This window comes from Camelus bactrianus, chromosome 2 (assembly GCF_048773025.1).
Source record: "Camelus bactrianus isolate YW-2024 breed Bactrian camel chromosome 2, ASM4877302v1, whole genome shotgun sequence".
Taxonomy (NCBI): Eukaryota; Metazoa; Chordata; class Mammalia; order Artiodactyla; family Camelidae; genus Camelus; species Camelus bactrianus.
Genome location: NC_133540.1, coordinates 136407958 through 136433081, shown reverse-complemented (window position 1 = coordinate 136433081; position 25124 = coordinate 136407958). Strand labels below are relative to the sequence as shown.

Here is a 25124-nt window from a genome sequence, read left to right as displayed (position 1 = left end):
CGATTCTCACTGGTGGGGTACTCTGTATCCTCAGAGGAGACGCCTGTCTCCCTCAGCTCTGTGGTCAGCCCCAGTTAAGGAGCAGCTGGGCCAGCCCCTGTATACAGAGGGGCTGCCCAGAGATGGGGCAGTGGTGGCCAGATAGCCTCCCAGCTGAGCAAGCTGCGCTAACACACGGTTCCCATGGCAACGGGGCTTGGGGGTTTGGTGGAGGACCACCCACCCCATGGGCCGGGCTCTGCTCCCAGCATAAGCTCCCTGAGAACCAGGGCCTGGGGCTCCACTGTGGAGGGAGACCATGCTTCTGTTTCTAAAGGGGACCTGTGATTCTAAAGAGAACAGGATGCAGGGACGAAAACTCCAGGATAGGTAGCAGGTGCTCAGTAAATCTGCACCAAGGGGAGGCTCCAAGGGCGGCTCCAGGGGTCTGGGCAGAGCCTGCTCTCTCTCCACTCACTGGGGGGTCCTGGCTCTGGGCCTCCCGGCAAGGAAACTAGAAAATCACCTGTATCCTGGGCTGGGAGTGGGAACAGTGAGGCCAATCCTATAGGGCAGCTGGGCCCTTATCTGAACCCTCTGAGGGTCCTGCCTCCAGAGGCTTCTGTGGGCCTGGGATCAGGGGAGGGCCTCACTAGCCCCCACCCCCACAGCACTGCTCCCTGAGGAAGCTGTAAGTGTAACTGACCACCACAAGGCCCAGAGTCAACCTTCTCCACTGCCACCAGGCAGTGCTGAGACCACCCCCGCGACCCGCCCTCCGCCTGACCTTGCCCTTGAGCAGCTGGGCAGGTGACCTCAGGGGACAAACATGTTCTCCCTTCCCTGGAGTTTTAAATAAACCAGACTTCTCAGCATCTCCTGCTCCAGCATTAAAAATAAGGGTCTGTTGGGCTGGAGTTGGGGTGGCTTCACTGTGGGGGTGGCGATCAGCAGAGGACACACACAGGTACAGGAACACATGCACACAAAGCCCCCCAGGGAAGACCCCTGAAGTGAGGGATGGGGTGGAGACCCAAATTGGCCCAGGGTCCTTCCTGGGGACTGTAGGGGGTTAGTGGGGAGGCATCCCACCTGGCTCGGGACGCAGGGGCGGCCTGCTGGTGTCCACCCTGAATCCTGATATTCTCCCAGGAGCCAGGCTCCACCGCTGTCTTAAATGCTGTGCTCAGACCCACGCCAGCCCCAGGAAACCTCCCAGTGGCTCCGCTAACCTCTTCTGGCTTTCCCCAAGTCACGACCTTCTGAGCACAGATCCCACAAGCCTTCCCCTCTCAGTGGAGCGCTCCCCACTCCTGTAGCTGGCCAAGGTAGGACCAGGTGTCACACCCAGACCCTGCCTGGCTGGGAGTGGCAGGGTCCCTGTGCAGCCAGGCCCAGGTCTCCCCAGTTAGTCACACATTCGCCTTCTGGGGTCCTCTAGGCAGAGACCCCCGGAAGCCCCTAGGTTCCTGCAGTTGGATGTGTGAATGGTGAGCTGGCCCTGGGGTCTCGGTTGGCAGCACTTAAGGGGTGCCATGTGACCAAAGGTGTGTGCCCCCCGAGGAGCAGGGCACCCCTGTTTTCCAGCTTCAGCAGGTGCTGTGTGGCTCAGAGACATGCCCCAGCCCCACCCAGACCTGTCCTGGGGGCTAGGAAAACTTGTTCTCCGGGTGTGAAACTGCAGAATCCTGTCTGCCCACTTCCCTCTCCCCTAGGCCTCCTCCTCCTGCTAGGCCTGCAGACCCCCATTCTTCCCAGCCCCTGACTCTGCACTTCCCCCAACCAGGGACCTCCGATGTCTGGCACCACCAACGGACACCTGGGCCAGTTTCCCTCCCCAGACATTGCCGAAGGGCCCCTGGTGTAGCGGGAAGACCTGTCTGAGTGCGGGGCCCAGTCCCGCCCATTTGGGCTGTCCTCCATCTCAAAAATGTTATCCCCCACTGTGTGCCAGGCAAGGAGCTCCCTGCCGTGGGGACAGGAGGGGTGGCCCCAAGGCTGCGGTCAGGGGCCCTGGAACTTCTCTGTCACCAAATCAGGGAGGTGAGGGCACACAAAACTTGCTCAGGGGAACACTTGACGACTGGCCACCAGGGCTATTCACAGCAACTCTGCAAATCTGGGAAAGGCACTCCTTCCTCTGCTCCTGGAGCCCCCCAGGCCCTCACCCACATGCAGGTGGCCCTGGATATGCACAGAATCCAGGAAAACAAAGGCTCCAGAGTTGAAGGGGCAGATGGAGAGGTGCCTGGGAGGCTGGGGGCCTGTTGGACGGGCAGGATGAGGGCGTCTGACTGACATCTGATGGACCGCTGGCTGCCAAGGCTCACTCTGCAATTGTCTGGTCCCCGGGGAACCCTGAACCTGTCCTTGTAGGGAGTGGCAGCCAGAGTCTGAGCTGTCCTGGGAGACTGGGTATGAGCTTAAGACGGGTGACCTGGGCAGGGAGGGCACAGACCATCACATCAGGCAGACCCAGGCATGGTGAGTGCTGCGTTCACACATGTGAGCGTGTCTGTCCATGACGTGCGTGTGCAACTGCGTGGATGAGTGTGTGTGCACATATCACATGAGCCAGTGTGCTCTGTGTGAGTGTGTGTACGCACATGAGGGTGTGCATGTGCTGGGCTGGTGGGGGATCTGTATGCCATGACAATCCTGGGGACAGCCTGGGACTGGAGGATGGTGTGTTCTGGCCTGCACCCTAGTGGGACCCACTGAACAAGCCTTTCCATCTGCTGGCCACCTGCACAGGTCATTGCTCCCCTTGACGGGACTGCAGACAGAACCAGGCACAGTTCAGGATGAACCTTGGCCTCCTCAGGGACCCTCCGACCATGCCAAGCACCTGCAGTTGCCCCATCCCAGGACCCAGGCTCAGGGAACCCTGGAGCCCCAAGTGCCACATCCACACATCCTCTGTATGGTCCCCCCAAATGCCTGGGTGCTGCCCAAGGAGACCCTCGGGCAAGCTGAGGGAGCCTCAGTCTTGGCGTTCTCATCTCAGGCCAGCAGGAAGACCAAGAAGAAGGAAGAGGGGGGCCTGCAGGCCCAGAGGGCGTCATCTTCCCCATCCAGCATCTTCCCCAACTTTGAGCAGACCCAGATCCAGGAGTTCAAGGAGGTGAGGCTTTGCCCTGGTACCAGGAGCCCCTCCACCCAGGAGCTCATGCCCGAGGGGTCCCCTGGGAGTTGTAATGCAGGTGACAAGACCCTGTACGAGCCTCATTCAGTACAGCCGAGTGACCCTGGCCTCCATTTCAGGCATTCATACTAATGGATCAGAACCGAGATGGCTTCATTGACCAGGACCTAAAGGTCACCTATGCCTCCCTGCGTACATGCCCTGGGGCAAAAGTCCACCCTCCTGCAGGAGTGTCCTCCAGCCCTAGAGAGCCTTAAAGCCTGATCTGACCTCCCAGGGACTGTGAGGAGGTGGGCCAGGCCTCTCTGGGGAGAAACTCCCTTCTGGTTTGATCAGGGCTGGCAGAGGGCATCTTGGGGTGGGTGGCCCAGTCCAAGCATGGGCGTCCCAGAGCAGGAGATTGAGACCAGGGCTCTTGGGAGGGGCTAGCGCCTCCACATGGAAGAGGGGCTTGCCCTCAGACCTCCAGGCACTCATGGTAAGGCGGCCCAGGAATGGAGCTGGGAGAGGGCAGGGAAGCTCACTTACGCTCCCTGAAGAGCCCAAGGCTGGCCCTTCCCGGGCAGCACAGCCAGGCCTGTGCCCTCCCTCCACTCCCCATCTGGGGGCACTGTCCTTCGCCTGGGGTGGTCCTGCCCTTGGAGCTGCAGAGAGCAGGCTGGTTTCTACTTGGGAGGTGCACTCCGACCCACCTTCCTCTGCCCAGGAAGCAGATCACAGACCTTCTGAGCTCCTCTCCCCTCCTCAGTCCACCTCCCAGGCTTGGGTCTGGGGTTCTGTTGACCAGCAGAACCTACACCCACCACTCCTGGGCTCCCCTCCCTCCCCCAACCCGGGGTCCCCAGTTTTGTTCTGGGACGGCCCTGTGGGGCACCTGCACCACTAGGACCAGGGCCGGTGACATCCCCGCCCTCCACCCACCACAGGCAAAACCAACGTCAAGGACGAGGAGCTGGATGCTATGGTCAGGGCGGCCTTGGGGCCCATCAGCTCCACGATGTTCCTCAACATGTTTGCAGAGAAGCTGAGCGGCGGCCGCAGGGCCAGCCTGTGGGTCTGCCGATGCCATGTGTGCGTTTACTTAGAAATCCTGACATCTCACATAAAACCCCATGGGTTCAGGACTTGGCACCTGTGGGGCACCGTCAGCCCCCCAGCGGGTGAGCCAGCCTCTCTCCTCTGCCCGCTGGCGGCAGCCTCTGTCCCTCACTGAGCGCTGTCCCCCGCCAGCTCTGGGCCTGGTGGGACGGTGGGGACCCTGAGAACAGGCCCCCCAGGGTGGAAGCTGAGAGTCTCCCAGGTGCTCAGGGCAGGAGGGCCATTCAGGCAGAGGGTATGGAGCCCTGGGCAACCGCGGCTCATGCCTCCTGTGCGCAGGTATGGGCGCCGATGAGACCGTCCTCAACGCATTCAAGATGCTGGACCCCGACAGCAAAGGCAGCATTAACAAGGACGAGGGAGTGTGGCCACGGGCGCCGGGCATCTCCCGGGTCTGAAGGACACCCAGCTTACCCCACCCCCCCACCCCAGCTTCCGGGCTTTGACTGGCCTGCCCAGATCCTGGGTTGCTCAGCATAACTGAGGGCAGGACCAGTCCTACCCACCTGGGGCCAGTGGTCACTGCCACTCGGACTATCATGGGGCCTTTAGCCTCTTAGGGGGCTCCTTCGGCCAAGAACCGTGAATGGGCATATTCAGGGCTGAGAGTCAGGAAGGGCTCCCTGTGCCTCTCTTCCCACCCTGTGCGCAGGACTCCCCAGGGCCAGGCTTCCACGAGGCACCAGCAAAGAGCCCTGCCCCCCACGGAGGAGCCGAAGGTGTAAACTGACCCCTCACAGGGCTCCCCTGGGGCTACCCGTCCCTTTCCAGGTTGACCCTTTCTTCCAGATCAGCCTAATCCACCCCCTCCCTCCCTGTCCTCAGCATCAGGAGGCTGCTGATGTCCCAGGCTGACAGGATGACTGCCGACGAGGTTTGGCCTTTGGTCCCCACCCCACCGGCTTCCCCCATGGCCCTCTGTGAAGTCCAAGGATGGCCCTGGGGACTTGGGGGTCCGGAGGGGGATGTGCCCCAGCCCCCTAGAGACTGCAGCATTGGGGTAGGTGGGACACCCAGGGTCCAGGAAGGGGGACGCCTGCCTCAGCCACACCTCTCGCTTTGCAGGGTTTCCCCCCCACCTCCCTTCCCTGCAAGCGCAGAAACAAGACAGAGCCTGGAGTTTAGTGCCTGTAATTTACCCTTTGGTCGTGACCTTGGGGACCCTTCCACTCTGCCCCCACCGCCTGGGCCTGACGCCCCCCACCAAACCCACAGGTAGACCAGATGTTCCAGTTCTCAACCATCGACACTGCTGGCAACCTGGACTATAAGTCACTGAGCTATGTGCTCACTCATGGGGAGGAGAGGGAGTGAGGGCCCCCCCACCGGGTGCGGCCAGCTCAATAAAAGTGAACCCAAACCTGCCTGCAAGTGTCTCTGCCGGGGGAAGAAGCTGTTCCCCTGGGTGTGGGAGGGTCTGCCCAGGGCCCACCCTCTGCTCCTCTCTCCAGCCCAGCCTGGCCCCACCTGTTCTCCCCACCTGTGCTGGCACCCAGCTGGAGGTCTGTCATTCAGTCGTCAGCAGAGGCTAAGAGTGGCTCTGGGAGAGATCCTTTAAGGGAGGCCTTCCCCACACCTGTCCATTACAGGCTCAGCCATGCTGGGGCCCCCAGGGTCCCCAACCCAACAGTTCCCCTCTGCCTATGCCCCCCAGGCCAGCCCAGCCTCCCCACACATAGTCCCTTCACCAGATACCCTGAGTCTGGCCTGGCCCCTGGGGCATCAGCCTGGTCAGTGGCTTCCTGTCTACAGAGCAGCAGCTCCTGCTACAGCCATCGAGTGTCCCCTGGGCCAGCTTGCCAGGCCCTGGGTGTTTAATGCCCCCAAGTCCCCCTGGATTCTGACACCGTCCCAGGCACAGTCATGACTGGCACAGCCGGGGTGACCAGAGCCTGTCTCTCCCCACCTCCCCTTCATGTCCCCAGGTCTGCTTCTTGACACACTAAGCTCCCTTGGCCTCTAGCCCTCTGCAGGGCCCCCATGATGTCCCTGGGGGGCCCGGGGGACCCAGGGCTCCCAGGCGGAGGGAGGCAGGGTCAGGAGCTCAGGTTCCAGGAAGGAGCTGTCCCAGGCTTCTCACCGGGTTCATGCTGGGGGCTAGGCGGGTGCTGAGGCAGAGCCTCAGGGGTGGCTGCCGGGTGGGGTATGTGGTCCGAGGTTGCCGGGCACGTGTCGTCCTGGATGGAGAGGCTCGCGTCAGCCTCGGCCTGCAGGCGCCGGTACGGGGCATGGAAGAAGAGCACCATGAGGCAGCTGAAGAAAGTGCACAGGCCGGCCATCAGCAGCATGGACCCTGCGGAGACACGGCCCAGCTCTGCCCGAGGCTCACCCAGCAGCCAGAGCTCCCTACACAGGTGCGGGGGCCACAGAGCTGGCAGAGCCCCATGGACCCCACTAATCGTGACCACAGAGTGACACTGGGAATAGATCCTGTCCGGGCCCCCAACAGGCCCCAAAGGCGGGTTCACGGACCCAGGGGCCGTGAGCCATGAGCTCCAAGGTCACTGCACCAGGTCTGGAGACGTGGCACACAGCAGCCCTTTCTCCGACTGTTTCTCTGCCTCTACGTCTCTCTCTGTCTCCGTCTCTCTCTGTCTCTCTGCCTCTCTCTGTCTCTGTCTCTCTCTGTCTCTGCCTCTCTCTGTCTCTGTCTCTGTCTCTGCCTCTCTCTGTCTGTCTCTCTAGCTTTCTCCCTGACCTCATCTCAGAAGCACTCACACGGGGATTAGCGGCTGGGCTCCCATCAGGGCCCCAGGCTGCTCCCACCAGGCTGAGCCTGAGAGTTCCACCTGTTGCCCTCTGATCCGACCCATCCCCACCCTGTGGGTGCCCTGCACCCACCCATCAAGGACAGCGGCCATGGAGGGAAGATACCCAGGGCAGGGGTGGGGGCTGACCTCTGGGCCTGTACACTCGGGGCCCCCACAGGACGCACCCTTCCAGTCCAGTGGGTCCTGGCCGTCCTGACAGGTGGAGAAGGACGGCTCCGCGCGGCGCACAGTCAGAGCGGTCAGCAGCACCATGGTGAGCACACCCTCTGCCTGCCTGCACAACCACAAAGCCTCAGCCCTGCCCAGGGCGCTGCTTGCTGCCCACGTGCCTGTGGTCACCCCGAGGGCCACGCGCCGCTCCGATCAGTGTGGGCTCCAGTGGCCGGCCCAGGCCTGCACACAGCAGGCACTCAGAAGACTTAGGCTCTTGCCAGAGCAGGCAGGTCACCAGCTGTGTCGCCTGGAGTGGGGCGAGGGGAGGGAAGCAGTGGAGGCTGGGCACTTACCCCAGCACGAAGACCAGACCAGCGGCCGCACCCTCGCCCACAGGGAAGGAGCACTCGATGGCCAACTCCATGGCAACGGGCGCCACAGAGAAGCCAAAGAGCCCAAGCAACGAGCAGATGGCGGACAGCGCAAGGGTCTGTCCCTGCAGCTGGGACACCTGGGGGAAGCGAGCCACACAGACAGATGGGGTGCATTCAGACATGCCACAGCCCTGGACAGCCAGGCCCTGCCAGGCCCTGCACCAGCCCCCTGTCTCAGCTGAGTGGCAGCGCCCAAGGTCAGGGAGGCCAGGGGTCCTATCCCACTTGTGGACCACCCCAACGGGCAGCACCTGGGCCTGGGAGGGTCTGGGTGTCCACTAGAGTCCCCCCAGGGGACCCCACTTCCACCCCTGCATGATGGTCTCAGCTCAAGAGGACTCTCACCAAGGCAAAGGCCACACAGACCAGAGATGTCAGGCAAAGGCCAATCTTGACGGCTTCAGTAAAATGTTTGGTCCGGTCCACATAGAGGCTGAGAGCCAATGCCCCCAGGATCCCAAATGCAATGAAGAGAGCCCCGCAAAGGCCAGCAAATTCCTGGAGGAGGAGAGGAGGCAGGCACCCCGTCATCAGGGCCCAGTAGGAGGCACTCATCCCTAGGACGGACACCGTCACCACGGTGCCCATGGCAGGTCCCTGCGCCCGCGGCCCAGGCAGGACAGCAGGGAAGGCTTGGCGCACCTTCGGCCGGCGGGTGTCCTCGCTAGAGATACTGCCTCCCTGTGTCAGCCCTAATCCAGGAACTCCACAACTGCTAGAGAGAAAGGGCCTGGCTTCTGCAGGTGCCCCTCAGTGCCTGTCACCCCTGGAGAACTGGGGACACGCGGGGCCTGAACCCCACACCCAGGGCCGATGCCAGACGTGGAGGGCACAGCAGGAAATGTTGTGAGCAGAGCAAGGCCTTCCCCTCTGCATCTCCAAATCTCAGAGGAGACCCGCAGGGCTGGGGTCAAGTAGGGCATGGGGGAAAGTGCCACACAAAATACCTGGAAAATGCACCTGGGTAGAGCTGCCACCCCTCCCCACGGGCGCCACCCCGCTGCAGACAAATTTTCACACAGAGCATCTTAACACCACCCACGGCAGAACAAGAGGTCACCCCGTCCAGGTGTGGAAACCCAGCGTTTGGGAAGGTTGAGGGCACAGGCGTGGTGGGGCAGACAGCCTGCAGGGTGACAGGCTCCCAGAGCTCCATCCTCACGCGGGGCACCCAGGGCAGGGCCACCACTCACATTAGAGTAGCCGTTCACACAGAGGACCTGCTCCAGGAGAGCCGAGAAGCTGGAGAAGATGCCAATGCCGCCACCAAAGCACACGGCCAGGATGACATAGTCCTTGTTCCTCACCAGCTGAAGGGGAGAGGACTCTCAGCCCACAAGCCCACCCTGCCCGGCCCCACCCCAGCCTCCACCCAGCCCTGACACCCAGCACTGACCAGCTTCAGCCCGGCTAGGAAATTCTCTGAGGTGGAGCGGGCAGCCCCAGCAGAGGGCGGGGTGGGGGGCACACTCTCCCAGAGGCACGCAGTGGCCAGCAGGAAGGCCAGGCCAGCAGGCATGATGTAGGAGGCCAGCTGCAAAGAGTGTACGCATGAGTGCACATGTGTGCACGCACATGCACAGCCCTCACAGATGTATGCACATGTGTGGGCATCTTACGCCGCTGCTCTGGGCTCTGGAGGCACACCACCCCCTTGCTGGCCGCCTCCACCTGTCATCCCTAGATGGACACCCAGAACTTGTGGTGGGCCTGCTCTGCTTTGCTTCATTTGGAACTCAGCTTTCAAGACACCACCCAAGGATAACTCCATTAGCTTGAGCTTAGCTTGACCCTCTCTGGGAGCCCCAGACTCAGCTGTCCAACTGCCAACTGGACTGCCTTCCCTACCTCTGTGCGTGACCCCAACACTCACCCAGCTGCTTGGCTGGAAGCCCTTCTCTCCTCAGCACACCTGCAAACCCTCCCCCTACCCGATCAAAGCCCTGGCTCTCTCCCTGAGTCATTCTGGACAGGATCAAGTCATTCTGCCCCCTCAGACCCCCCACTCAGGGTATCCATCACACCAACATCAACTGCCTGCCACCTGGGCTGACCCTGCCCTCTATCCTCCCCTTGCTGCAGACCCCACCCCTCAACCTCATGTCCACCTCAGGGCCTTTCTCCACTGGCCCCTTGTTTCCCTCTCGGCTACCCACCCAGCTCTGTCTCCTCCTGCTCCAGGGAGCCCCTGGCCCTACCAAGAAGACCACCCAACATCCTGGTCCCTGGAGTTGTGCCTGATACCGAGGAGGTGCCCCATACCTGCACAGGTGGGAATCCCTCGTGGACTGAGTGCACTCTCCGGGCGGCCGTAGGAAGTGGCGAATGCATACACACAGACAGGCATGCACGCATGTGCACACACACTAGTACACACATCCCACAAATACGCACACACGCATGACACACCAGACACCACACACAGGTGCACACACAGGCCTGCACCTGTGAGCTCCCTCACCATCACGGGGATGTCCTCCTCCTTCTTCACCAGGGCCGGAGACAGCAGGTTGGCCACCAGGACACCCAGGGGGTTGGCTGGACAGGCGGGACACACCTAGGCTCAGCGTGGCAGGCTTGGCCCCCCGTCCACAGGCGGAGCCCCCAACCCTCTGAGAGCCAGGAGTGCACAGGTGCTGCGCCGAAGCAGAGGGCACAAGCAGAGGAGACGGTCGGCCTCACCCCCGAGACTTACACATGGTGCCGACCATGTTGGCTGTGGCTCGCTGGTGCTCAGGGAACCACAAGGCGGCCAGCTTGGCGGGAGAGAAGACGACCAGGGTCTGGGCCAGGGCACAGAGGCTCTGGCCGCCCATGAGGAAGACAAAGGGGTCCTGGGCGCTGGGCACCATGCAGGGTAGGGCACGGAGCACACTCCCAGCAAAGTTCAGCCACGCGCACAGGATGGTCTGCAAAGGCAGGATCAGAAGAGCTGCCCCCCAGCCCAGAGTCCCCTCCCAGCACTGCAGCCTCCACCCCCCACCCCAGTGGCACCGCTTGGGGACCTGGGTCTAGGGAGGAGGCCACGACTCTTGAGCCCACAGTGGGGACCCAGCCCACACCAGAGCAGGCCCTGGTGTGGGGCCTGACTCACCGCCCAGCGAAGTCCAACAGAGTCCAGAACCCAGATGGCCACCACGCCGGCTGGGATGGACACTACAAGGTAGACCAGTGAGAGCCAGTTGATCTGCTCGGTGGACAGGAGGAAGTACCGGGCAATGTTGTCAGCCACAGGCGCGAAGCTGAGCCACAGCTGCGGACGCATGCCAGCATCAGCCCAGGGACAGGCCCTGCAGACGCCCCAGCACCAGCCCAGGGGCAGACCACACAGACACGTCAGCTGCCTGCGTCCCAGGCATGGCTGGCTGGTCTGAGGGAGGGAAAGGGTCCAGCAGCCCCCTAAGGGCCAGGGTCTTCACCTGGTCACCCAAAGAGAAGGCCCCGGGTGGGGCTCAGACTGTGCCCAGGCCGTGGACCAGCATCACCCTGGCAGGCTTGGTCCTGGGGACAGGCAGAGGCCAACGACCTGGCTGGAGGCTCCAGGACAGCGAGCCCCACTGGGACTAACCCTCCAAGGATAAGGCCCAAGGGCTGTCAGCAGAAGAGAGGCGTCCACCATGTTGGGGGCACTGTGTGGTGGGTGGGCATGAAGGAGTCTAGACCAGGTGCTGGACAGAAAAGGGGAGGTTGGAAGAGAGGGTAGGGGTGAGGGGAGCCAGTGGCCCTGACCCCAGTCACATGGACCAGCCAGGGCCACTCAGCGCCTGTGGACACACACTCAGCACCTGTGGTGGGCGCCCAGGAGGACAAGGGCCAGAGGTGGGAGGCCTGGAGCTGTCGAGGGGCCAAGTGGAAGGGACAGTGGAAGGGCTGCTTTCACGGGGTAGGGGGCTTGAGGGGGGTCCAAAAGACATCTTTGGCCTGTCTGCAAAGGTGGTGATTGGGCCCTTGGGGGAACCACCCAAATTATATGCCAGCCTGACCTTCTCTACAGGAGACCCATGTGTTTGGGAGGTGAGATATTTTCCAGCCACAGGTTCTATCAAGTGCTGGGACTCAATCCTGCAGGCCTTCAGCAGACAGTGAGTGTGGCTGGGTCAGCAGAGAAGGCTTCCTGGAGGAAGCGAGACACCCGCTAGTCCCTAAAGGACGGGTGGGCCAAGAGGAGAGGAGGGGCTCACCAAGGCTTAGTGCAGGAGGGCGGGGGGAGGCAGCCAGGCTCGGCCCCAAGAGGACGGTGTCACAAGTCACAGTCCACCATCACTCCAGCCCTGAAAGCACCAGGAATGGGGGAGCTCGCCCCAGACCAGGCCATCCGTGGTGAAGACAGCAAGATCCAGGCTTCGTGACCCAAGCAAAGCCGTGACCACAAAGCCCCACATGACAGCGAGCTTGGGTAGCAGCTGCCTTTCCTTCCTTTTTTCAGGACAGAGCCAGGGACAGATCTCCCAGATTCAGAAAGAGATCCCACACAGGCCCAGCTGGTTCTGCCCACCGGATCCATCTGCGAGGAAGCCTGGGGTCTGTTTTCCACACCTGCCCTGCTGAGTGAGCCCACCTCTCCAGGCTCGCCCATCCTCATCCCTGCCCAGAGCTTGTGGCCAGCAGGGTGGAGATGGGTCTAAAACACATAAGGCAACCTGGGGTCGAGCTTGTCCCCGCTGCACAAGAATTCCCTCCTACTTGCTCCCAGCCCTGCCAGGTGCCTCCTCACGTCCCCTTGAGAATGCTGGCAGCCACTGCACATGCTGACCCTCACCCAGACCCACTTTGGGAGCCTGGACCTCATTCCGGACACGGCTCCACCTGCACTCACGCTGCCCTCTCAGACCCAAGAGCCCTGGCTTGTGGCTGCAGGCGGAGTCAGCAAGGGGCTAAGTGGACCTGGCCAGGGAACACCTGGCGGAGCACCACCGTGACCATGGCAGGGGTCACGACAGCTCTGGTGTGACTCTTGTTTGCTCCATAACGGCTAGTGAATAAGAGAAGTCAGCAGGACACCCTCGGTGTCCAAGGATCTTCTCAAGACCACGTGCTTCCCGTCCCCTCTCAGACTCCCAGGAGCAGCAAGGGGTCTGGGAAAGACCCCTGCGTGAATTCTCAGACCAACGCACCCAAATCCAGTTCTGGCTTCCCAGCATCTAGACACAAGGACCTGGTGAGTCCTGAAGAGGAAAGAGTTTTCTGGGTCATAGCAGACCCCAGGTCCATGCAGAGAGCTGGCCCTCCACACCCAGTCCAGCAAGGAAACGAGGAGAAAGGCCCTGAGGAGTCTGGAATGCCATCCAAGAGCAGGGGCTGCCTGGGAACCTCCCTGGGCCGGTGTCTTCCTGGGCTGTCCACGCCTGCTGGCCCCAACCCCCTCACGCATCTGTGCTTCCTGACTGCCTTGGCGCGAAGCCTCTCTGAACTGTGGGTCCTGTTGCCAACCTCAGCTTTGCACTGTGATTAAGTGGCCGCCAAATGCTATCAAACCAGTCCCTGGGGCTCTACGGGAGGCGGAGGGGTGGCAGGCAGAGGCCGCAGTACAAACGAGGTGAGGCAGGAGGGCCCTGAGTGGGGCAGTGCTGCAGCCTGACCCCTGAGTAGTGGCCATTGAAGGGTCAGGTATAGGAAGTGCATGCGGAAGCCTGTCCAAGGCACGTGCGGGTGACCGGGCGGGGCTGGAGGGGCAGGGAGAGGTTCAGGGCTAAGCCCAACTGTATGTGTTGGGCTGGGCTCTGGGCAGAGCCATGGGGTCTCAGAGCGGAGTCTGGGGGAAGAAGCGGCGGGGGGGTGGGGTGGAGGGCGGGATTTCCGGAACTGGCAGGCCCAGTTCTCACTGGCTGGTCCTCTGATGAGGCGGGCGCTCTGGGCGCACCGGGACACTGGCGGGTGGGAGGAGCGGGCCGAATCAAATGCCGGTGGTTGGGGCTCACTGGAGTCCTGGTCTAGGCCTGTACCCCTGCTCCTGTCCCCAAGCCCCCAGCCCCCGCGCCTGGGCCCTGACACCCCGTACCATGGCGTTGGAGTAGCTGAGTAGGCTGATCACGAGTAGGAAGACCCAGCGACGTGCATAGGCGCGGTAGCCTCGCAGCGTATCCAGGGTGGGGGCCGTGGCGGCCCCAGGCCCATTCCCCACCTGTCCCGCCATTGCTGCGGTGCCCCCGGCCGCCAGCTTTTGGAAAGGCATGTGAGCCCGGACGGCCCTCCGAGGTGGGGCCCAGGCCGCCTCGGAGGTGGGGTCCAGTCAGTCTCCGCCCCGGGGTCAGGGATCACCAACCCGCCAGGCGGAAAAGGGACAAATTAAGAAGTTGGATCCTCCCCGTCGGCCAGGACGGAAGTCTGCCGCAGAAGCTGGGACAAAGTCCCCTCTCAGGGGCCAAGCCGGGTGGTGGCCCCTGCTGCCCACCAGGTGGTTGCAGGAGAGGGCGCCCTGAAGTCACTGTCTAGCAGAAGGCCTTTCCTGAAGGGGGTGGGGGAAAGGTTCCCTCTGCCATCCCCACCCCAATTCCTGCAGGAGCAGCAGGAGGCCAGCCTGGAACAGGGGGCTGGGGTCAGGCTGCAGAGCCTCGAATCCATGCTAGTCATCAGACTCAGCCCTGTGGAGAAGCAGGACAGATGGGGGTTGGGGGTGGTGGGCAGGCAGAGGAAGAAGGGGGAGGCCAGCCTATCCTCTTACCCAGGGAAAGGGCTGTTCCGGAGCCCTGGTCCTTGGGCCAGGGAGGGGCAGGCGGCCTCCCCATTTTGGTTATTATCTGCAGTTCACAGATGAGAAAACAGCTGGGTTTCTGTTTGTTTCAGATGGAGAGACCTGTGGGCTGGAAGGCAGGGAGGGTGGAGGTATCAACCTGTTTCTCTTCCACAAGAGCTCCCCTGTGGGCAGGCAGTCTCCTGTGCATTCCTCCCCACCCAGAGGTCCTCCTCCCCACCCAGAGGTCCTCCTCGGACATCTCTCCACTCCTCCCCAGTACTTCTCCTCCTGAGGTCACTAACGTGGGGCTGACATAAATGGACACAACGCTGGCCTTGCACTAGTGCTCCTCCCCTTCTCCAGCCCTCCTGCTCTACTTGGGGCTCCCCCACCCCCACGCGACATCCAGAGGGCTCGTCTGTGGAGTAGGCAGCTCAGCAAGGCTGCTGGATGTGAGATCAGCAGCTGATTACATTTCTACTCACCAGCCTTGAGCATGTGGAAACCAAAATTAAAGACATATACAATTTACAGTTACTTCAAAGAAAATTAAATACTCGGGTGTAAACCGTGCAAAATGTCCACAGGACTTGGATGCTAAAAATGATGCAACACTAATGGAAGAAATCAACAAAGACCTAAGAGGTAGACCACGTTCTTGGAACAGAAGGCTCAGCATAGTAAAGACGTCAGGTCTTCCAGGTTGAGCTACAGGTTTCACACAATGCCATCGGTGGGCTTCTGTAGACGTGGACTGGGAGAAAGTGTCTGCGAACCACACAGCCCACAAAGACCCGACATCTAGAATAGATAAAGAACCCCCAAAACTCAACTCAAAAAATAAAAAAGTCCAGTTACAGAATGGCCAAAGGACACCAAAGAATATTTCAATGAAGAGAATATACGAATGGCAGGTTACATCATCAGCCATTGGGAAAATGCAAATTAAACCACAGTGAGTATGCCTGCACACCTTTCAGACTGGCTGAAGTGAAACTCAGTGACATCGAGTGCTGGCTGGCATTTGCTGGGTCGCTCACGCACTGCTGTAAAGTTGAGAAACGTTACAGCCACTATGGGAAACAGATTGGCATTTTCTTATCAGACTTGCATGCCATTATCCTAGGACCAAGCAGTCGCCTTCTTTGGCGTTTACCCCAGAGAAACAAAAATATGTGTTCACACAAAAACTGTACCCAAATGTTCGTAACAGCCTTATGTGGGACAGCCCCAAAACTGGGAAGAACTCAGATGTCTTTCCAGGGGTGAGTGGTGAAGCTAGCGGAGTGGGGGGCATCCGCCATGGAGCAAAGCAGACGGTTCAAACGCGCAGCAGCCAGGTGAATCTCAGGGTAGTTACGCCCCGCCAGGGAAAGCCGCACTGCAAAGTTTAGCTACAGTATGATTCCATTGTACAACATTTTTGAAAAGATAAAATTTTAGAAGTGGGGAACAAATGAGCAGTTTTGGGGACTGGGGAACAGGAGGGACCCCAGTGATGGATGTGCTCTGCATCTTGAGTGTGTATACACTCAAGGATACACCACCTAGACGTTCGATACACTCGTGTCACGTACACACACACGTGAGTGACAGGGAAACTGGGGAATCTGCATGGATCCCAGATTGCGTCCACATCTGTGTTTTGCAAGATGTTATTTTAGGGGAAACTGGGAAAAATGTACAAGAAATCGTGCTGTTACTTCTTACAACTGTGTTTGCACCTCTAATACTTTCAAAATAAGAAGTTTAATTTTTAAAACTTACACACTAAAAAAACAAATAAAACTTACACACTATTTGGAAATAATGACTTTTTCTACTCTCACATTTAATGAAAAGGTTTTGTTTAAATTGTGGACGAGCACCTTCCACAGAAGCATCCACACTGTTCAGGTTTGCATCTAACAGCGTAAGAGCGCCCGCAGGCCCTGAGGATCCATCTGCACGCCTCGGGACATCGCGTCTTGAAGACGTACATCCTGTAGTGATCACCACACAAAAACCACCTTGTGTCTTGCTTTTGAAAATTATCTGTAAGGCTTGTTTACAATAATATTCAACACACATAATTATGCCTAAACCTGTGTTTCGATGTCTTTTTCTCCTTTTCTTTTAAAGAAATGTAGGCTCCTCTCAGCGTCTCAAACTACCATTAACAGGCTTATGCAGGTGAACGTGTCTTCCTTAAACAGTGGCCTGCTTGGAACCAAGCAACTGGGAGGGGTCTCTTTGCCAAGACTGAAGCAAAGGCAGCTCCTCTTTGCTGAGGATAACATCGAGGGAGAAAGCTAACCTTATTGAAGGAGGTGCCCCGTCCTGTTTGTTTGGTTTGACTTGGTTTTTATCTTCTCCTCTCAGGAGAATGTCAGCTATGTGAGGGCAGGAACCCGTCTGTTCACACCTGAATCCCTGGAGCAGGATGGGACTGGCCCATGGCAGTGGCTGAGAATGGCAGTGTGTGGGGTGGGTGACCTTCAGGGCAGCCCCACGTCTCCAGGGCCCACGGCCTGCCTGGCAGGTTCTCCTAGGGGTGGCCTGCTACCCCAAAGCGCACATCCGGGGCGGGAGCCGTCCGGACCTGTCTGATGTGGAAGCACACCCTTCCCTCCCAGCGTCTGGGCCTGTGCTCATCACACTCATGTCCCCACTGCCGGAAGCCCACGCTCGCCCGCACCACCCGCGGCCAGGAACTGAGCAAGCAGATCAGGATCTGGACTCTCAGGCTACCTCCGAGAGGACAGTGGGACTTCGTCCTTACCCACATGGGAGGCCAGTCAGGGACTCGGTCCATTGAAAACACTTGACAAATCTGCACTGGACGTAAGACTGTTTGCTTAAACGAGGGAAAGCTCTGGTTGCTGCGGCCTGTGTCCACACCAGGGCTGCACCCCATCAGCTCCTCTGTCTCTTTCCAGCCGCGTCCCAGGCAGGTCAGCACGGGGGGTCACGTACACCCTAAATCATGGAAACATGTATCTGTGTCCCGGCTTGCTAGCCCCTTCCCACTGAGGACTCTGGTCCCATCCACATGTCTCAGAACTCCTCAGCCTGTTGGAGTGGAAGCTGGTCTTCTCACTGCTGTGTGTGTCTGTGCGTATGAGTCAGGCAACTGTGTGTGTGTGTGTGTGTGTGAGAGAGAGAGAGAGAGAGAGGTGGGTGTAACGTGGTGCATGGCTCATGGCTGACATTCATCTATTTTGTATCTGTGTCTGGTGGGAGGTGGGCCTCTAGTGTGTGTTCGCAGCATGTTATGTAAGGCTGTGTGGTGTAAGAGAGTTTTGTCTTCTGCGTATATATGGGGTGAAATGGTTACCTAACTTTTCTGTCTGTGGGCATCTAATTCTTTGATGTACAGTGAATGAAGGGTGTGTGAGAGACGTGAGTGTCCAACTTATTTGTTTAAAGTGTGAAGTGAGTGTCTTTTTCCTCTATGTGGCTGAAATTAGTATCTCATTTTTATGGCTATTGTGTGGCATATTTTGTGTATCTATAAGAAAAAGTAGTTACCAAGTTTTCTGATGTACCCTGGAAACGAGTATCTGTTCGTGTGCATATGCTGAAAGTTGAAAACCTAGTATTTTGTATATGGTATGAGATAGGCACGTCTTTTTTGAATGTCCTTTTCCAAAGTTACGTGGTATTTTTAGGCTCTCCCTGAGTAGGTCAGGGGTCTTAGAATGTGTCACCTCAACACACACACAACCTTCTTGTGGACATTCTTGAGAGTTTTAGACTTGAGTTGGAAAAACCGCACAAGTTAGGGATGAGTATTATTTCACTGGTGATGATTAAATTAGGATCCGGCTTCAGCCATTGCTGACGTGGCATCTTCTGCTGGTCTGAGTGCCGTTCCCCAGCAGGCCAGGAGCCAGAGGGTGGCTGGCTTCCCTGTCTTTCCTGGGTCAGGGGTCTCAGCATTCTCTTCGCGTTAGTGTCTGGATCTGCCAGGTCAGGTTAGCCCTCAGATCTGCAACCTCGGCTTCTCTCTCATCAAGTGTTGCCTCTGTGTCCCCCACCTCTTCTGCCACACCCACGGGCCAGGCCAGCCCCGGGCCACAGCTGCCCGTTGACCTGCCTTCCTGCTGCACACAGATGCCCCTTGGCTGATGCACCCACTCCTCCAGGCCAGGCACCGCTCCAGGGGCAGGGAGTACAGCTCTGAAGAGAAGGGACAAAACACACCCCTGCCTTCCAGGGAGCCTGGTTTCCAGAGGGGAGATGCGGACAACAGAGAGGAAAGAAGACGGTCTGTCCGCTCCTGAAGATGGTGAGCCCCGGGAAAAGTGGGAAACGCACAGAGCGGGCAGCAGCCCATTTGCTTGCAATTCTTAAAGTTTTTATTATGGGAAATTTGAAACAAACACAGAGGGAGCAAGAATTGCATAATAAATACACACAGACACATCGCTCGACTCCAGCAAGGATTGACTACGGCCAATCTTGTTTTCTCTGGGCTCCTCCCTGACCCTACTCCCCCAAGGTATCCTGACAAAATCTCAGACACTGTATCATTTCCATCCATAGATATTTCACTCTCTCTCTCTGAAAGATAAGGACTCAAAAAGACACACCATGATACCATGCTGACATCAAATATTGCAACAGCGTCCAGTCGCTCCAACTGATGCCTGCGTGTCTAGTTTAGTTTGTTTGAGTTTGTTTGATCAGGACCCAAATAAGCCGTTGGTCAACACTCACTTCCCTTTCCATCTGTAGCTTCCCTTGCTGTATCTCTTCAATCCCTTGCAAGTTGTTTCTGGAAGGAGCAGTTTCTCACGCCACAGCTCCTGATACAGCCAGAGTGGTCTCACGCCACACCTGTGTGCCCTGTAGGCAGCGGAGACAGGAGCCTCCGTCTGGGTCTCCTGGGAGGCAGAGCCTGAGATAAGGACGAAGTGCCACCGCACTGGGGAGACGCTCTTAGGAAGCAGGAAAGAGCAAGAAGGGAGAGACAGGCAGGAGGAAATGCCAGACACAGAAGCACACGAAAGGGCACCTCCCACAGGAATGGGGCTGGAGCAGCACCCGCTGCCTCCCCACCACGGGGCAGGGCTGACCCAGGCAGCACGTCTCACTCGCATCGTGTGTGGGTCACAAGGCTCCTCCTTCCCCTTGCTGGGGAAGACCTGGGAGAGAGAGGGTCTCGCCTGGGACAGGCAGAGGTGGGCACGTAGATACGGATCTGCTGCCCTTGGAGTCAGGCTGGACCTCTTGGTGATGCTGCCCTTTCCTCAGAAGGCCCAAAATGTCTGACTACTCCCTTTGGTGATGTTAGCACACGGGTGGGCATTTCCATCGGGGCTGTGAGAGGGCAGAATTGTAATTCTATATTTCTTCTTCATTCATGAGCTGGAATATTCACAAAGAAAAGTGACCCCTCACCACATCTTTGGTTACCCTGAGATGCAGTCTGTGTATATGGGAAGGCAGATGGTTGGTTTTCTCCATCATTTGCCAGGTTTAAACACTACGAGTTGGCTCCTCAGAGCTCCACAGCACAGCCACGCTGGTTTGCTCTCGGCGACGCTGTGCAGTCACATTTTGTTTTAACCTTCTGCTGCCCTCACTCTCTTCTGATGCTCAGTGGCCGGTGTAGGCCCATGGAGGCCCCCTGGGCTGGCCGGGCCCCTGTCCACGGTGCTCCAAGCAGTGCCTTTGCTCTCTGAGCTCTTGCCCACATCCTGATTCACGTTCAGGTGGGCCCGTCACCTTCCCGGCCCTTTGAACATGTGGGAAACACTTACCTGAACCGTTTTAACGTCGTCGTGTTGGGGTGAGCCTGCCTCGGTAACTGACCCCCTCTGTCATCGTGGGTCGCAGGTCCCCCTCTGCACGCCCGCTACGTGCAGCTGGACCAGGCGTGGTGCCGTGTCCTCGCCAAGGGCGCTCCTGTCCAGTCCCTGGGCTTTGTCCCCGCCTGGTCGGGGCCTGTTCTTCCCATCCTCTCACTGCTGAGGCCCGGTGCCCTGCCCGTGTGGTCTCCTGAGTGTCTCCTTGGCCTCCCGGGGGCTCGTCCCAGCCCTGGGCCTCTCCCTCCCTGCACACCCCCCTGCAGGCCACGGCCAGGACTCAGACCCTCTGCCCAGCGGTCAGCCCTCCTCTCCCGCCCCGGCCCTGCTGGCTCCAGCGCCTCGGCCTCCCAGCCCCTAGCTTCTCCCTCCTCACGTTGCACCGGAGTCTCACTGTAGGGCACACGCTGTCTTGTTCTCCTCTTGGGAGTCACGGCCCGCGCTGCCAGCGCTGGCCAGTGTTTTAGGTGCTTCCCGTGGGAGGGCGAACTCAGCGCCTCCACACACATGCCGGCGTCAGGCAGCAGGCACAGGGGGCTGTGTCCTCCTGCTCATCCCAGGGCTCTGGAGTTGGTGCTGGCCGCTGACTGCTTCTGTGCCGCTTGCCCCTCTCTGTGTCCTACGAGGGGTTCAGGGAGAGGTAAGCCCCGCTGCTGCCACAACTTCCCAGGATCCACACGGATTTCTGACACAGGCAACTGTGTGGCGCACACAGTGACCTCCACGTACTGGGTAGCGGTTGCAGGCTGAACTCCCTTCATCCTTCTTGCCTGTCTTAACGATATGCCCCGGACATGGTGCTAGAGGAGGCCCGGTGACAGCCTGCCCAGGTCCCGGCCCTCTTTTACAGCTGCAAGGACCCTGTGTAGAGGTTCAACAGCTTATGAATTACCCGCACTTGCTGGCATGTGGACTGTTCCAGTTTTTTCTGTTATAAATTTGTTGCAAAGATGCATTTTTGCCAGTGTGTCTTTGGGATAAACTCCTCTGTGGGGATTGCTGGGCCAAAGGGTAAATACCCACATACTTTGCTGGATGCTGTCAATCTCCCCTCAGATCCCACCAGTGACACAGGAGATGAGAGCCTTGCCAACGAGGTAAGTTGTCCAGTGCCGAGGCTTTGTTGCCAGATTGGTCAGGAGAGGCCTCAGAAGATATGTGAGCAGAGACTGAGGGTGGGAGGAGTGTGGGTGGCAGGGACGAGCCACCCAGGCTGGGAGCAGCTCGGCCTCGGCCTTCAGGTGTGAGGGCTCAGCATGAGGAGGGCCGCACAGCCGGAAAAAGTGAGCAGGAAGGGGAGCGGAGGCCAAGCCAGAGTTGAGGCAGGGCCCAGGCCCAGCACAGGACCTCAGGGACTTGGAGCAGCCCCTGGGCCCCTAAGCAGAGGCCTGGTGCACTCTGACTGAGGTGTTACGGTGTCAGCTCATTGGCTGCTCTGTTGAGGATAGAATGGGGGCGGGGGTGGAGGCTGTGGCTCCAGCCCAGATGAGACAGGTGGGCTCAGGCCAGGACAGCAGCTGTGGAGGCTTGGAGCCACGCCTGGATGAAGGCATGCTTGACAATAGAGCCAACAGGACTTCCCTGTGAACTGGATGTGGGATAACAGAGAAAGAGAGGAGTCAGGAATGAGTCCAAGTGTTTGTGCTCCAGGAACAGAAAAGATGGGGCTGCCACTGGCTGAGATGTGGAGACAGGAGAGGGGTCATGTCCTGAACCTGACAGGAATTATGTCTGCTGTTCAGCGAGGGGCACATCGCTGCACACACACTGGAGGGTCACCAGCATCAGGACAGAGCTCAAAACCATGCGGCATTGTGAGGTCGCTGGCCAGGAGAGACCTCGAGGAGAGGAGGGGAGGATGGCTGGGGGGCTGAGAAGGTGTTAATCAGAGGGATGGGCAGAGGGAGCATTTCTGGGAGGAGAGAGCAGCACGGGGGTTGCAGAGATGACACAGACCTGGACCAGAGTGCTTTACTTGGGGAGGGCAGAAGCCCCGGGGGATGGGATGACACGGGGAGGGAAACTGGAGAGGGCAAGTGTGGACAGCTCTTCTGAGGAGTCGTGCTGCAGACGAGTAGAGAAGTGAGGTGCATGGTCGAGAGAGGGCCTGTTTTGTCCTGTCCTGTGGGTAGGATGGGCAGCCTCACTGAAACCTCAGTCAGATAGGATGGCCCTTGAGGGCAGGGAAGGGGGTCAGCTGGGTGTGGAGGATGTCACCCCTGGGGCATGGCTGGGTGGCAGAGGTGTGAGGACAACTGGCTCCCGGGAAGGAGGCGGCATGGACACGGTGGGGTGGGAGTCTCCTCTCACTACTTGTGTCCTGGTTCTGGTTCCTTCTTTCTGGCCTTTCCTATTGAGGTATAGCCACACAAATGTAACCTGTGCCCTTCAGTGAGTTCTGACCCATTTCTACACCCAGGAGCTTATCACCACCAACAACACAACACACATTTCCATCACCCCAGGTTTCCTCGGGCCCCGGTGCCCACTTCTTGTGCTTTTGCCCTGAGTGAGGCCCCTGGAGGATTTGGGGCAGAGGACGAACATTCTCTGGTTGATGTGTTATGAGAGTCACTATTACATGTTGAGAATAAATTCAAGGGCCCCAGGAACGAAGCAGGAGACCAGTCTGCGGCCTGTGCGCCAAGTGGGGAGTCGATGGCCCAGGGTGGGGGTGGGTGGGGGACCTGTGGCAGACTCTGAGGCATCTGCTGACAGTGGGCCTGGGCATGGGAGGAAGGACCCCCGTGCTTCTGTTCGGCAGGCAGGATGGAGTCCAGCATCTCTGCAATGAGGCTGGGGGTAGGTCACAAGTTGACATTCTGACATCAGAGCCTGAGCTCCCTAGAGATAACCCCAGCAGAGATGTGGCTGGGCATCTGGACACAGCTGGAGCCCAGGCTTCAAGGTCAAGGTATGGGGTGTTGTCACCGGCCCAGATGTCTGGTCTGCACCCCTGGTGAGAGACCCTGGGCCTGAAACAAATGTGGAGCTGTGGCTAGGCCTCACACACTTGCTCCTGGCTCTCCCCCATGTGCAGGCAGGTGGCCACGGTGTCAGAGGCATGTCAGATGACTTCTGGGGTCACTTTTCCCTAGGCCTAGGGCTGTTCCTGGCCTGCTGTCCCCTGGGCCTCCACTTCTGATCTGGGTCATAAACAGAAGCAGCTAGGAGAGATCTGCACCAGGGTCGGCCTCCCCCAGTGTGTAGGGCAGCCAGCCATCCCCTGGATCTGCTCCCCAGTCCTAGATGGGGACTTGGGCTCAGTCAGCATGGTCAATCTCCTCCTGTGCCCAGCCAGCAGCAGTGAGGCTGCCAGGGCTCCAGCCAAAACAAAAAACAGCCTTCTCCTCCCAGCATCCTGAGTCCCGTTTGTGGCTTCCAGTCTATAGTTGCATTTGCCTCCTCCCTCGAGCAGTCCGTTTTCACCCCAACACTGCACCCACACTGCACTTGCCACGGCCCCTGAGGGGCCCCACTTCCTTCACCCCTCCAGCAGTTGACTAGACATCTCTCATCCCTAGGGGTCCTTCTCCCCGGTCTGCTCCATCTGGATCTTTCTTCCTGGCTGCTCCTGGACTCCAGAATTTCTCTTCTGGGAGGGCTGCAGGGGGCTTGGTCCCCCATTCCTCATTCACTCACTTGACCATCTCCAGATGCTGCAAGCCCACTGCACTCCTGCACCGCAGCCTCACAGCAGCCCCACTGGGGTTCTAGAGACATCATCTTCCCCAGATGGTCAGCAGCCGCCCCATCCTGCCTGCTTTCATGCCGGCGCCGCCAGCAGACCCCATTATTTCTGCCCTCCATGGCACCACCACGTGCACAGCTTCCTGTTCCAGTCCCGCCTCACAGACACAGGGCACCCAGAGGCCAGTCCCATGGCCACAGCCCTTCACTCAGCCCACCCAGGGACCTCACCATCTGACCTCATCTCTAGCTTCTTTCTACCCTCTAGCTTTCAGGCTGATCTCTAGAAAGCATCCTTCACGCCCCGCCCCACCAACTTTGGGGCCAGGGGCTAGGTGGACTCCCTGCCTATGAACTGTCCCCAATCCCTGGTATCTGCAGGGCTCGCTCCTGCGTCCCTTCCGTGCCCATTCACTCTATTGTAACCATCTCCGAACACCCACTGCCTCCCCTATCCGGCTTGTTTCCCCCATGACACCACATTTACGTCTTCCTCTATTTCCACCCCCTTCCCCCTGAAGTGAGGACCCCACGAAGGCGTGGACGTCACGGTCACTACTTGCAGCTCCAGGGCGGGGCCTGCAGAAACGAGTTTTGGGGTCAGCCTTGCTGCCTTATGTCCGGAAGCCCGGGATGCAGGGCCCCTGTCTGTCCGCGGCGTCCCCGCTCCCGCCTGGGGCACTGAGGGCGCTCGGTACTAGTTCTCAGGAAGGACAGAAATGCAAGAAGGAAACCTCCTCCCTCGAAGGAAACCGCTGGCCCGCGAGCCGGGCTCTACGCCCAGCAGCCAGCAGGGTACCAGGTTCTGCAAGTGAGCTGCGCCCCCGCCCGGCGCAGCGTCCGCCAGCCCCGCACCGGCCCCGCCCCCAGGCCTGGCCGACAGCGCCCCGCCCCCGACAGGCCCCGCCCCCTCGCGGGTCTCTCTGCTGAGCCCGGCCCAGAGGCTCCCTCTGGCCACGCCCCTCCTGTCCTCACTCACACTCTCTGACACCGCCCCCCCCAGGTCCCGCCCCCAGGACCCTCGTCTCTCCAGGTCCCGGGGCTGAGCCCAGCCCCGACGCACCTGCGACCTCTGACCACGCCCTGTTCCCCCTCCCACTCTGCCCCGCCCCCTCTAGGCTCCGCCCCCGCCTCGGCTGCTGGGTGGGAGCCGGGCCGCTCAACGCGCATGCTCCAAGCGCGGCGCCCCCGACTCTGCGCTCGGCTCCACTCGGGCATTTCCGCCTCTTTGTTTTAAACTCCGGACTGGTTTTTTTCTCCTGCTCTTGGGGGGGACCAGGAGGGAGCGGCGCCCCCTCCCCCTCCCGGCGCGGCCCCCGCGTGCGCCCCGCTCGCCCGCAGCGGAGACGGCAGGTCAGTGAGTCCGCGCCCCGCCCGGGCTGGCCCGCG

The 25124-nt window shown here is 59.6% G+C and overlaps 3 protein-coding genes across 7 annotated transcripts in view; 2 read left to right on the top strand and 1 right to left on the bottom strand.

Annotated features, from left to right (window-relative positions):
- The first annotated feature begins 10 nt into the window (after nucleotides 1-10).
- Nucleotides 11-5536, top strand: MYL5 (myosin light chain 5). The gene is made up of 6 exons (XM_010959468.3): nucleotides 11-3103; nucleotides 3244-3316; nucleotides 4051-4155; nucleotides 4502-4586; nucleotides 5048-5096; nucleotides 5438-5536. The coding sequence occupies exons 1-6, from the start codon at nucleotides 2903-2905 to the stop codon at nucleotides 5534-5536; spliced, it is 612 nt and encodes a 203-aa protein (XP_010957770.1). The 5' UTR covers nucleotides 11-2902.
- SLC49A3 (solute carrier family 49 member 3) lies at nucleotides 5338-13817 on the bottom strand. The gene is given in 11 exon segments (XM_010958750.3): nucleotides 5338-6416; nucleotides 6418-6515; nucleotides 7158-7267; nucleotides 7500-7657; nucleotides 7926-8078; nucleotides 8774-8890; nucleotides 8977-9114; nucleotides 10042-10118; nucleotides 10276-10489; nucleotides 10675-10833; nucleotides 13579-13817. Coding segments are annotated over 11 exon segments (1548 nt in total). The 5' UTR covers nucleotides 13753-13817; the 3' UTR covers nucleotides 5338-6266.
- Nucleotides 13818-24876: 11059 nt separating this feature from the next.
- Nucleotides 24877-25124, top strand: part of PCGF3 (polycomb group ring finger 3) — a 48420-nt gene continuing 48172 nt past the window's right edge. For 2 of the 5 annotated variants that reach the window (XM_074352576.1, XM_074352579.1), the window contains exon 1: nucleotides 24885-25088. The gene's annotated coding sequence lies outside the window, so the exon portion shown is untranslated. Of the gene's footprint in view, nucleotides 25089-25124 lie in introns of all 5 variants that reach the window. The other 3 variants (XR_012502114.1, XM_074352581.1, XM_074352584.1) reach the window with 3 other exon arrangements.

Bases quoted from the DNA above. Each gene is read 5' to 3' on its own strand.
- MYL5 (XM_010959468.3), top strand. From the start codon at position 2,903: ATGGTCCCCCCAAATGCCTGGGTGCTGCCCAAGGAGACCCTCGGGCAA. The intron at 3,317-4,050 runs GTACATGCCCTG...CACCCACCACAG, and splicing joins GGTCACCTATGCCTCCCTGC to GCAAAACCAACGTCAAGGAC. The intron at 5,097-5,437 runs GTTTGGCCTTTG...CCAAACCCACAG, and splicing joins ACAGGATGACTGCCGACGAG to GTAGACCAGATGTTCCAGTT.